The 13365-nt window shown below is 44.4% G+C and overlaps 1 protein-coding gene across 3 annotated transcripts in view; it reads left to right on the forward strand.

Moving 5' to 3' along the window:
* MTIF2 (mitochondrial translational initiation factor 2) overlaps window positions 1-13365 on the forward strand; it is a 54327-nt gene that overhangs the window by 13826 nt on the left and 27136 nt on the right. For all 3 annotated transcript variants that reach the window (XM_077485524.1, XM_077485525.1, XM_077485526.1), the window contains exons 5-7: window positions 820-980; window positions 6727-6903; window positions 8631-8770. In XM_077485524.1, coding sequence (XP_077341650.1) covers window positions 820-980; window positions 6727-6903; window positions 8631-8770 — 478 coding nt within the window. The remainder of the gene's footprint in view (window positions 1-819; window positions 981-6726; window positions 6904-8630; window positions 8771-13365) is intronic.

The raw sequence follows: 13365 nt of genomic DNA on the forward strand, positions 1-13365 counted from the left end.
GTTTAGCAGATCGCCCCGCTCAGTAGTGATCCTCAGCTCTGCTGATCCTCTGGTTTGCTGATTCTCTTCTCTCTCCAGTCCCCGCTCACCTCCTGCTATATTTCTCCCATGCTGCACATTATGTGAAACATTGCTGGTTTCTCCTGCTGATCCTTTGCCACTCAGTCCTCTCTCTCTCTCCGGTCCCTGCTCACTTTCCGCTATAGCAGGGTTCTCCAAACTTTTTAAACAAAGGGCCAGCTTATTGTCGTTCAGACTTTAGGAGGTCCGGACCATGGCCAGTGGGAGTGGAAATTTTCCTGACATCAGTGGGGGGTAAACATCGCCAGATTTGTAATTGGGGGAAGGAATAGTGCCCCATCGTTGGCATCATAGGGAGGAACAGTGCCCCATAATAGGTGTCAATGGGAGTAAAGCTGCCCCATTGTTGGTATCATATGGCAGAATAGTGTCTCGTATCAGCAGACGGAATAGTGCCCAAAGGGCCAGATAAAGGCAAGCAAAGGGCCGCATCTGGCCCCCCGGGCCTCAGTTTGGAAACCACTGCTCTATAGCATTCCCATGTTGCACACCACGTGTGCCGTTTGCTAGTTGCTCCACTATAGTTCGGACCCCACCCATCTTCCTGCTGCTCCACGTTGCACTCCAAATGTGACGTCTGCACCAGACACTGCCAGAATATATAGAGAAGGCGCCTCTAAGTGCAGTATGCCAGCGATTTATTGTACCACACAATTTAAAAACACTTACAAGAAGGTGGTATAAAATTGTCTCATCAAGTTAGTGTCGTTTATTTATTGTTTGTTTTCCCATTTCTAGGCCTCCTGAGGCTCCTTCTGTCCTTGTCCCCCGACATCCGGTGGTAACTATCATGGGTCATGTAGATCATGGCAAAACCACTCTCCTCGACCAGCTGCGCAAAACACAGGTAGCAGCAATGGAGGCTGGCGGCATCACTCAACACATTGGAGCATTTAGTGGTGAGACACACGTAGACACTTCTGTCATTAAAGCTTAAGTTTAGATTTGGAAAATCAGAACAAGGGACAATACTTAACTTTAATAAAAATGTGTCCCTAGTGTTGGTTGTCATAGTGGAAATCTGACATCCTCTACCCCCCTTCCTAAACACTGCAGTCTTCTGATGCTGCAGGGGTTAATGCCAGCTCTGAACTTATGACAGGCACTCATCAAGAATGTCAACTATGCCCGCCCTTTCCTCCCCCTCCTCCATTCATAGAAGCTGTACTATAGCATTCATCGATGAAAAGCATTCTGTGTATATGGGGGTGGGTAGATGAATGAAGGGTTTGCCTCCTCCATTCATAGATTGCTTTTCATTCACAGATGCTATAGTAAGCTTTTGTGAATGGGAGGGGGGGTAAAGGGCGAGCATAGTCAGTCACGCTCTTGATGTGGGGTGATAATACAGCCAAGGGACCTGTCATAGGCATTCATCAAGAATGCAGACTATACCCGCTCTTTCCACCACCCACCTTATTCATAGATGCTGTATATGAATACAACATTGTAGCTTTCATGAATTGAAGGCAATATAGTTTTATATATAATTGTATTATATTCGACTTTTTAATTGTGTGAATTTTTAAATAAGTATGAATTTTATTGTAGGCCATTATCGGCACCTTTAGCGCAAGAAAAGCTCAACAAAATGCATCCCTTTAAATTCTATGTATGTCGAAGGCATAGCTTAGCAATGGAAGCGTGAAGACGTGCTTACTGGAGCTCTGCACAGGAGAGAGCGGAGAATTTCCCTTTGGACTATGCAAGCGAGCCACTCTTTCATGCCCGGGGACCCTGCCGACCATGGGGAGCCGAGGAGACCTGAAATCACCCACTACTTCTTGAGGCAAAACGCTGTTTCTTCTCCCGCTGTTCTGGCCAAGCTGGAGCTGCCACGAGTCACCGTGGTGAGCACCGCCGCCTCTACCAATAAAAAAAGGTTCACAGACAGGGGCTGCAGTGGTAGGGGACTGGCCATCACTTTTTGGATAGGCCGCTCTCCCCTATACTGTCGCCAGCTATCCCACAGTCAGACTTGCAGCCAGACTCTGAGCATACAGAGGAGACAGGCGGCCGTCCAGAGGGGTCCCTCCGGGATATAATAGCGGGTCTACCCACTAAGCAGGACCTTCAGGCTATGGCAGCCTCCATTGTGAATGCTCTCATGTGGGCAGCAGGTGGATACAGTTGAGGAGATGGTGACGGTCTTAGAATCCTCCTCCACCACCGCTACAGATACCCGCATCACCACCCTGGAGATGGAACCTCAGGCCTTCCATCGCCATCTTGTCCAACTGCAGCTAGATGATGGGGAAAATAGGAGCAGGCGAAACAATCTGCGCCTCCGCAGCATCCCTAAGGTTATTATGGCTCCACATCTCTGCGCCACTGCGGTAGCTATTCTGATAAATAAATTGTGAGGTGTGCTGCTCCCTTAAAGGGGGAGTAAACCTGACTTTTTTTTTTTTTTTTTTTTTCAGACCTGTTAGGGAAAAGGCATAATGAGCTAGTATGCATAGCATACTAGCTCATTATGAAATACTTGCCTTAAAACGAGGCTCCGACATCTCACCCGATACACGCAGAGGGAGCTGACATATTCACTCGGCGTGTCTTCTGAATATCGCGGCTCCGGTGTTCTGGCCTATTCAGTCCGGCCATCATATAGAGTCCGCCCTGTACTGCGCAGTACGGAGCAGAAGAAGCTTCGGAAAATCTCCGAAGATGAACGGCGCCTGCGCCGTGAGTGGAGGTGGTAGCTAGAGGTCGACCGATATATCGGCCGGCCGATATTTGCCGTTTTTTAAATAATCGGTATCGGCCGATTGTGCTGATAAAAAGCCGATTCTACAGCGGGACTTTGAAATGACTTCTGTAAGAAGTCAGTGTGAGTTGCCTGAGTCGTCATAGCAACACTTTCCTCCTCTCTGGGCAGACTGCCAAGAAAAGAACTAAATGATACAATGTTTACACTTCTGAATGAATGAAATCATCTCTGTGTGTAGAAGTTCTCAGTTTAACCATTTAAAGACTAAATCTTTTCTGACACTTGTTGCTTACAAGTAAAAATCCTGTATTTTCTGCCAGAAAATCACTCAGACCCCCCAAAAATTATATATATATTTTTTTAGCAGAGATCCTAGGGAATAAAATAGCGGTTGTTGCAATATTTTATGTCACACGGCATTTGCACAGAGGTCTTTCAAATGCATTTTTTTGGGAAAAAAATACACCATTTAAAAAATAAAATAAAAACAGTAAAGTTAGCCCATTTTTTTTTTTTTTTTTTTTGTCCAAAAGTTTTGACTACCTGTTTTTATTTAATATATAGGTTTTTTTTGTTTTTTTTTTTTATCTAGATCATACATACAAGTAAACTGATTGGAGGTTTGTTTTGTTTAATAAATGTTTAAAGCGGGAGTCCGCCGGGACTCCGCGTTTTTTTTTTTTTTTAAAAGCCAGCAGCTACAAATACTGCAGCTGCTGACTTTTAAAATAGTGACACTTACCTGTCCATCGCGCCCGCGATGTCGGCACCCCGAAGCCGATCTCTAGATCGACACTCGAGTGCTGCCGCCGCCATCTTGGGTATGGGAATCAGGAAATGGAGCCTTTCGGCTTAATTTCCCGGTTCCCTACTGCGCATGTGCGAGCCGCGCTGCGCAATGAGGACGGTCCCCGCTGCCTCTGGGATCTGTGTGTTTCCCAGCAGGCAGCGGGGCACTTGCGGAAGGGGGCGGGCACTTGCGGAAAGGGGCGTAATGTACGCCCCTTTCCGCAGAGAGCTAGCCCGGAAGTGGGTGCAGTTACCTGGATTATCCAGGTAACTGCACCCCCCTCCCCCCTGAAAGGTGCCAATTGTGGCGCCGGAGGGGGGGAGGAATCCGATGAGCGGAAGGTCCATTTTAGGGTGGACCTCCGCTTTAAGTGTAAGAAATTTTCTGTATCACTTATGAAGGCTGCTTTCACACTGGAGCGGGCAGGCGTTGATGGTAAAACGCAAGTTTTAGCGGCTCTTTACCATCATTTTAGCAGTGCTATTTGGCTGCTAGTGGGGCACATATAACCCAGCTAGCGGCCAAGGAAGAGGTTAAATGCGCCCATGAAGCACCGCTGCCAAATCGCATTGCATGCGCTTCGGCAGTGGTGCCCATTCATATCAATGGGCAGGAGTGGTGGAGGAGCGGTATACACCACTCCAAACGTGCTGCTTGCAGGACTTTTTTTTTAAGATCCTGCCAGCGCATCGCCTCAGTGTGAAAACACTCTGTCTTTCACACAGACTGCAGGGGAGCCATTATGCAGGCACTTTACAGGCGCTATTTTTAGCCCAAAAGCGCCTTAAAAAACGCCCCAGTGGGAAAGGTGTGTTAGATCAAGGGGGATTAAAAATAAATAAATAAAATAAAATCGGCCTAACATATCGGCCCAAAAAAATCGGCATCACATATCGGCTATCGGCCGCCATGATTTCTAAATATCGGCATCGGCCAGAGAAAAACCCATATCGGTCGACCTCTAGTGGTAGCCCCACCATCCAAGCGGACATAGGGCTGGCAAAATTAGAGGGCCCCGCTGCGCACGACTCTTTTATATTCTAACTCTATGTCCACTTGGATGGTGGGGCTACAACCTGGACTCACGACGCAGGCGCCGTTCATCTTCAGCTATTTTCGGAATCTGTGCGTGCTGTGTACTGTGCATGCGCAGTACACAGCGGACACTATCCGACGGGGGACTGTATATGATAGGACACCGGCACTGTGAGTGGCCAGAGCAGCGATATTGTCACTCCCGCGCGTGTGCGTGGGAGATTTCTTTCCGGCAGGGTCTGGCGTCTGCCGGGCTTCCAGACGACAATCCCCCATGCGCATGCGGCTCATTGCGAGGGGAATATCTCCTAAACCGTACAGGTTTAGGAGATATTCTATTTAAATACCTACAGGTAAACCTTATACTGTAGGCTTAGTGATGTGCCTGTAAATCCAAGAATATAATATGTAAGCCACTAAAGTCGTCCTTTAGCTTTCAACATCATACAGCGTGACTATACACACATTTCATAAAATATAAATATCGATACAAAAGTGATCCATAAAGTGCTCGAATGCATATAAATCCGTGATACGCTGACCTCCCAGGATCAGTTTTCAGTGTCCTTATTGCAGCAATAATAAACGTGACTTGATAGGTGACACTGAATATATCAATCTGCAGAAGTGATTACACTCAGGTGCCCCCCACCCCAAGGTAATGGGTTCTCACCTCCCAGCAGGGGCGTAATTATAGGGGGTGCAGCAGTTGCGACCGCAACTGGGCCCTGTGCTGCAGGGGGCCCATGCAGCCCCCTCTACATATGGCCGGCAGCAGCATAGGCAGCTAGGGGTACCAGTGCACCATGCACACGGGTGGCTGGAGGTGGAGGGTGACTACCCGGCTACTCAGAGTACCCCTCTCCATGCATTGCCGCTCCGTCCGATGTCTGTTCTCCCCAGCCAGAGAAAAAAAAATAATAAAAAAAAAATACTGATGCCAGTGGTGGAACTACAGGGCTCACAAAGGTCATACCTGTGACCACACCCTGGAGTTCCACCGCCGGACTCGGAGGGAAGGGCCCTGGCTGGGGTTCAGGGGGGCCCTTCATGGTTTCTTGCATCGGGGCCCTGAAGGTTCTAGTTACGCCACTGCCTCCCAGAGTGTGTGACCTCGCAATTAAGTTTGGTCAACACACGCTCTTGAATCGTCAAAACAGATTCCAGGTCTTCACACTCGTCCCTTGCGCTTCTATTCAGCTATGAGTAAGCACTGATTCCAGTGCGAAATGCGTCAGTTAATTGAACCCCCCCCCCCTTTTCCTTTTTGCTGTGGATTACCTGATGAGATGTGACTTAGGATTTTTCAATAAAATACGGGATTTCAAGTCTTTTTCCAGTATCCAGAGTTTTGATCTGCCTATTGCGCTTCTGTTGTGGTGTCAAAAATCCTGCTGCATTTTTGATCAGTTAAAATAAACGCACCTACCTGGTGAAATGCATTGAAAACGCAGCAAGAACGCATCAATAATGCACCCGTGTTGCGTTGTTGATGCGGTTTTTGAGTCACATTACCTATAAAAAACATACCACAAGCACAGTAAAATTGCGTGCGGTTTAGGCCCCATTATCGCCACCTTTTTTCCTTATCGGCAAAATGTACCCATGTTTCAGCCACTAAATTTCAGTGCATCTCTGAAAGAAACTATAGTATAGTGTCTATGAATGATGGAGAGGGACGTGACGGGTCCAGTGCTGGCATTAACCCCCTGCAGCACCCGAAGACTAGGACTGCGGGGTATGGCAGGGAGGCAGAGGTCTTTAGATTACCACTATGACCGCCGGCATCAGCACATGGGATACTTCTCAGTACTGTTCCTTGTGCTCATTTAAAAACAAAATTATTATTATTTTTTTTATTCTTGCTCTGGTGACAAGGTAGAATTTTGGATTTTTGCCTCCCTTTCAATTCCAGTGATAGTGGCCAGCCCAGAGAGACTGCGTCGCTCTAATCAGGATCCAGACAACGGTGGAAACAGGCAGGGGTCCAAATCCCTCGCTGCTCCATCCAAAGCTTTAGAAACCTTTTCATTGACATTGTGTAATAAAATTTGGAAGAATGTAGTTTTGTGTTTTTTGTTTTTAAATCCTTTTATGTTTATTTTTCCAGTTCACTTATCTTCCGGGAACAGGATTACTTTTCTTGACACCCCGGGACATGCGGCCTTCTCAGCAATCCGAGAGAGAGGTGCGAATGTGACCGATATTGTCATATTGGTGGTCGCGGCTGATGATGGCGTAATGAAGCAGACGGTGGAGTCTATTAAGCATGCCAAAAATGCTAATGGTAAGAGATGATAATGATACAGAATAAAAGTGGTAGGATCAGCGGGGACCGGGGGGGTGGTGAGGAGGCACGGTGTTAGTTTATATTTTCATTTTTTTCTGAAAAGGTGAACTAACCTTTTAAGAATAAGAGCAGCATGGTACAGGAGTGGTGAGACAAAGACATTCTTTTTTGCCATCTGTCCCTGGAGAATGTCCCCTCACTTCCTGTCCTGTAGTAGAAAGTGAAAGAAATTTTGCCAAAGTGAGAGAAATGCCCTATTAGGCTGTTGTCACTGAAACAAGTGACCCCATTAGAAGATTGCCCCTCTGACAACTTACATTTTTGGATTTCCCATGAGCTTCAGTGTCAGTGACAGTGGCACCAGAGCAAATAGTGGGAATGGATCTTCTGTACTGAGATACAGACAGCAATAAAAACCTGGCAGGGGTTCTAGCCGTCTAAAATTTCCCCCAAAATATTGGCTTTGTTTATGCTTTAAAGATGATTGTCAAGATAAAATCCTTAAAGTAACCTGTAATTCTTTCTTTCATTGGTCTAATTTCAACTTTTCTCTGTACTTCGGCTTTAATGTGATGTGTGTGTGTGTGTATGTATGTATGTATGTATGTATGTGTATATATATAATATATATATATGCACACGCGCGCACGCACACGCGCACCCACGTGTGTGTGTGTGTGTATGTATGTATGTATGTATGTATGTGTATATATATAATATATATATATGCACACGCGCGCACACACACGCGCACCCACGTGTGTGTGTGTGTGTGTGTGTGTGTGTGTGTGTGTGTGTGTGTGTTTATTACACACACACTATATTACTGAAAGTATTGGGACGCCTTTAAACACACATGAACTTTAATGACATCCCAGTCTTAGTCCGTAGGGTTCGATATTGAGTTGGCCCACCCTTTGCAGCTATAACAGCTTCAACTCTTCTGGGAAGCCCGTCCACAAGGTTTAGGAGAATGTCTATGGGAATGTTTGACCATTCTTCCAGAAGCGCATTTGTGAGGTCAGGCACTGATGTTGGACAAGAAGGCCTGGCTCACAGTATCCGCTCAAATTCATTTCAAAGGTGTTCGAACGTGTTGAGGTCAGGACTCTGTGCAGGCCAGTCAAGTTCCTCCGCCGCAAACTCGCTCATCCATATCTTTATGGACTTTGCTTTGTGCACTGGTGCGCAGTCATGTTGGAAGAGGAAGGAGCCACCCCCAAACTGTTCCCACAAAGTTGGGACCGCGAAATTGTCCAAAATGTCTTGATATCTGACGCCTTAGGAGTTCCCATCACTGGAAAAGGGGCCCCCCCCCCCTCCACCAAATGATTTGATCAGAGCACAAAGCAAGGTCCGTAAAGACATGGATGAGCGTATTTGGGGTAGAGGAATTTGACTGGCCTGCACAGAGTCCTGACCTCAACCTGATAGAATACCTTTTGGATGATTTAGAGCGGCGGCTGCGAACCAGTCCTTCTCATCCAACATCAGTGCCTGACCTCACAAATTCGCTTCTGGAAGAATGGTCAAACCTTCCCATAGACACACTCCTAAACCTTGTGGGCAGCCTTCTCAGAAGAGTTGAAACTGTTATAGCTGCAAAGGGTGGGCCAACTCAATATTGAACCCTACAGACGAAGACTGGGATGCCATTAAATATCACACACACACACTACACATAGATATATATGATGTATGTTTTTTTTTTTTTTTCCTCCTAGTCCCCATCATCCTGGCCATAAACAAGTGTGACAAACCTGATGCTGATCCAGAACGAGTCAAAAGGGAACTCCTGTCCCATGATATAGTGTGTGAGGAGTTTGGAGGGGATATCCAATCCGTTAATATATCTGCACTTAAGGTAATGCCAATACGATGTGTATATAATGTTCCTTTAAAGGGGTGTTCCAGCCAATCCTTATTATTATTATTATTATTATTATTATTATTATTATTATTATTATTATTATTATTATTATTATTATTATTATTATTATTTTTTTTTTTTTTTTTTTAAGTCAGCAGCTACAAACACTGTAGCTGCTGACTTTTAATGATACTTATCTGTCCAACGATCCAGCGATATCGGCTTCCCCTAATCCGATCCGTCCATCGGATCGGCTGCCGGCGCCTCCATCCTTACAAAGGGAAACAGACAGTGGAGCCTTGTGGCTTCACTTCCCATATCCTACTGCGCATGCACGAGTCGCGCTGCGCTTTGTGAATGGCCCCATTGGGTTCTGGGACACACACATGTTCCAGAAGGCAACGGGGCCACTCACCGAAGAGGAGGAAGCGCCGCGGATTAGGAAGAGGCAGATTAGGAAGACTGCCTAGCAACAGCGTTTTTAGGTAAGTGAATTTTGTTTTATTTTATTAATGCAATTTTTATTTTTTATTTTTTTGGGTGGCCCTCCACTTTAACAAGTGCTGAAACAAGTGGCGCTAAATATAGTGTGTATTTCCACCACTAAATCCTACGAATCTGTATCAATGAAATTAATAATACTTCACTAAATGTTCAGTGATACACAAGAAAATAAATTAAATAAATAATTATCTCGTGAAAAAAATAACCTTAAAAAATTATACTAATCTATTAAAATAATATCACCCTGTGACCAAGTGATTAACCACACCACATAATTAATCGTACACAAACCCACCTTCTCCGGGAATGCTACAATTAACAAAACACTTTTTCCAATGTAAATATAAAGTGTTACAAAGTGAACGAATAGTCCATAAATCTTCAGAACATGCTCCACATGACAAATAGAAGTAGTGAAAAGACACGATGATCAGCGTCTCTTGGACTGGAAATCGGCTTCCATCTACACTCCTTCACCACACCGCTGTGAATGCGATTTCTCTCCCCTTACGTGAATAGACTCACCAGCTGTATAATATAAGCCTCCCACTTTCGTGTTTGGCTAGACACGCTTTTTGCAGGGTTGTAACTGGAATGTCTTAACCTTCACTTCAGAAAAAAAGAGCCGGTGTTCTGGCAGATAGTGTCCTGCCATCATATAGTGTCCGCCCCGTACTGTGCATGCGCAATACGGAGCAGAAGAAGCTTCGGAAAATCTCCGAAGATGAACGGCGCCTGCGCCGTGAGTGGAGGTGGTAGCCCCACCATCCAAGTGGACATAGGGTTGGGAAAATTAGAGGGCCCCTCGCAGGCTCGCTTTGCTCGCCACACTTCGGGCTCGGTTTTGCTGCGCTTGGCTCTTTTATATTCCAACTCTATGTCCGCTTGGATGGAACCTGGACTCACGGCGCAGGCGCTGTTCATCTTCGGGTATTTTCGGAATCTGTGTGTGCTGTGTACTGCACATGCGCAGTACACAGCGGGAACTATCCGATGGGGGACAGTATATGATAGGACACCGGCTTTCTTGGCAGTTTCATATAGATGCAACACAAAAAAGATTTGCTCCCATAGCGTGACGTTTAAACCCCTTTTTAATCACACATAAAAACTTATCAAATTGCACTCACATTTAAAAAAATGAATAACCACGCCAAATGTCAAGCCACAACACACTTTATGCAGCTGATTGCTGAAGCGTCAATAGTCACGGCGGACCCAGGACATGCGGGATCGTTATACAATCTCTCGCCGCTCCTTAGTTTCGCCGTCACCTTGGTAAGGATAAATGTAGGATGTTCAGCGTCCCGTGTATGCCTGTCTCGTTCGCCAAGTAGCCACGCCCCCGACATGTTTCGTCATTCAATTGACTTAAGCATGAATGACGTGACATCACTCCCGGGGGTTAGTTCCGGGTATCGCGGCTCCGGCGCTGTGAATGGCTGGAGCCACGATTACGTCACTCCTGCCGGTAACGGCACACTCACTGAAGCAAACAGCACGTACATGCCGTTGCTTCAGTGCGCATGTGCCGATGACTTCGACACATGCAAATACACAGGGGATATCTCCTAAACCGTGCAGGTTTAGGAGATATCCGGGGTAGCTACAGGTAAGCATTATTATAGGCTTACCTGTAGCAAAAAGTGGTCTGTAAGGGATTACAATCACTTTAAGGAGAGGGCTGGGAACCCTTATTATTTTGGTGTGGGGTTTACCTTAAAATTCATACCAGACCCCCCCACACTGTTTTTTTTTTCGTTTTTGTTTTTTGATCAAATTCCAGTTCAAAACTGATCCAATGTGCAATTCCCATAGCAGGCAATCCAATGTGCGTTCCTACAGAAGGTAATAGCCTGGAATTCGCATCTGAACCAAACCTCAGTGGTCAAAAACTGCAATTTGTCACGAATTTGCATTGCCGCTGCACCGCACACATGTGAACCCGGCTCCAGAGAAAGCTGGTTTAAATCGCATGTCATGCAAATCTGATGGGGGGGAAGCATCCAATTCACATATATGCGAACGAAGCCTAAAGCCCAGCTCTGGGGAAAGTTAAAAATCCTCCCTTACTGTGGGACTGATTCTGCACTAAAAGGATTAAATGCTCATTTACATCTAGGGGAAAAGGCAGACCTATCCCCTGCAGCCTTTTCTTTCCTATGCTTTGGTGGTCAGGGCCCATAGACCTGCATTAGACAAGAGGATACCAAGGAACAGTTCAACACTGGAGCATGTGCCGCTATCTGCCAGGGGGAGTAAAGCTCCATTCACACCTAGGTGTTCCGGAAAACTTCTTTTGGGGCGACAGGTGTCCCACATTTTTGTTTGCGCGATTTGTTGGGTGACAAACGTGGCAAAATCGCACCGCGATTGGGGTGCTACTGAAAGTAATGGGATCGCAAGCGCGTTATGCATTTTGCGGTGATTCGGGAATAGAGCCTTAGTAAAACTTAGACTTGTGCGCTGTTGAAAAATGTTTTTCGTTTCATTCTTCTTCTTTTTTTATTTTATTTTATTTTATTTGTTGTTGTTTTTTTTTTTTTTTTTTTTTTAGGGTCATTCGTTCTAATCGAAATTGGTAATTTTCTAATAAATTCGTAACGGCAGAAAAATTTAAATTCCTTATAGTCCATTAGTTTAGATGCAGTATTCGTAAATGTGAAAATTCGAAAATCCAAAATAATAACTAACTAATAATAACTGACTATTAAATTACAGGTATTGGAATTTCCTTTCAAATTTAGCTGTTAGTGAACGTAACTAATACAAATTTATCCGAAGTTACGAATTATCCGTCATAACGTATGCCGCATCTAACTGAATGGAATGTAACAAATTAATAATAATATTAGAACATTTTTTATTATTATTTAGCTTTTATGGAATGTAACGAATTAATAATAAATAATAATATTAAAAAAGTTTTTTTTTTTATTATGTAATGAATTAATAAATAATAAAAAGGTTTTTTATTATTATTAATATGTTACATTCCATTCAGTTAGATGCGGCATTCATTATTTCTGATAATTCCTAACTTTGGATAAATTCGTATTCATTACGTTCACTTACAACTACGTTTGAAAGGAAATTCCAATACCTATAATTTTAATAGTTAGTATTAGTTATTATCATTTAGTTATTTCGGGTTTTCAGATTTTTGTTCTTTTGAATTTTTGGGTTTTCATTCTTTTCGGATTTTCCAATTTATGAATTTTCGGGGAAAAAATTTGTTAAAAGGGTTTTTGTTAATTCAAATATTTACGAATTAATGAATTTGTCGAATTTCATCTGAAAACGAATTCGGAAACAAAACGAATTGCACATATCTTTTAAAACTACTTTTTCTTATCACCTAGACCAGCCTTTCTCAACCTTTTCAACACAGAGGAACCCTTGAAATAGTTCTCAGGTCTCAGGGAACCCCTGTTAAAAATTAGAAATCTATAACTCATGATGCATTAGTGTGATGGTCGGTGGGAAGAATGGTCCTTACACTTGTGGTCATTGGGAAGAATTACCTCCTTACAGATAGCTAAAAAGATCAATGGTGTCATTGGAAACTTATCTGAGAAGGGGAAATTGCCCAATGCTGATGGAACCCCTAGCAACCTCTGGAGGAACCCTAGAGTTCCATGGAACCCTGGTTGAGAATCACTGCCCTAGACCTAAACAAGAATTTGATCCTTGCAGTTTGGGGGCTGCCCCCACTGCAAGGGAACATTTTTACTTTTCTTTGGGTTTTAAAGTGAAGCTTCTGTATATTTTTTTTTTTTTTTTTTTCATCTTTCCATTTATTAAATCTTCTGCCCTTGTTGTTTTGGCTTTGGATAGTAAAACATATATATATTTTTTTCTGCCAGTAAATCCCTTATACAGCCCACTTCCTGTTTCTTGTCTGGTCATTATCCTAGGCTTATGACATCATGCACAGCTCTCTCTCACCCTCATGAGAGTTGGCCAGAAATGGAGGGCGGATGAGTCATAAGAGGGCCAGTGAGTGCTGCCGAGCTGGCGATGTGCCTCTGTGTGTCTGTGTAAATCCTGGAAGTGAACAGGCAGTTAAGTTTCAGCTGCCCACA

This window comes from Lithobates pipiens, unplaced genomic scaffold (genome assembly GCF_037356315.1).
Source record: "Lithobates pipiens isolate NorthernLeopardFrog02 unplaced genomic scaffold, aLitPip1_a1.2 Scaffold_18, whole genome shotgun sequence".
Lineage (NCBI taxonomy): Eukaryota > Metazoa > Chordata > Amphibia > Anura > Ranidae > Lithobates > Lithobates pipiens.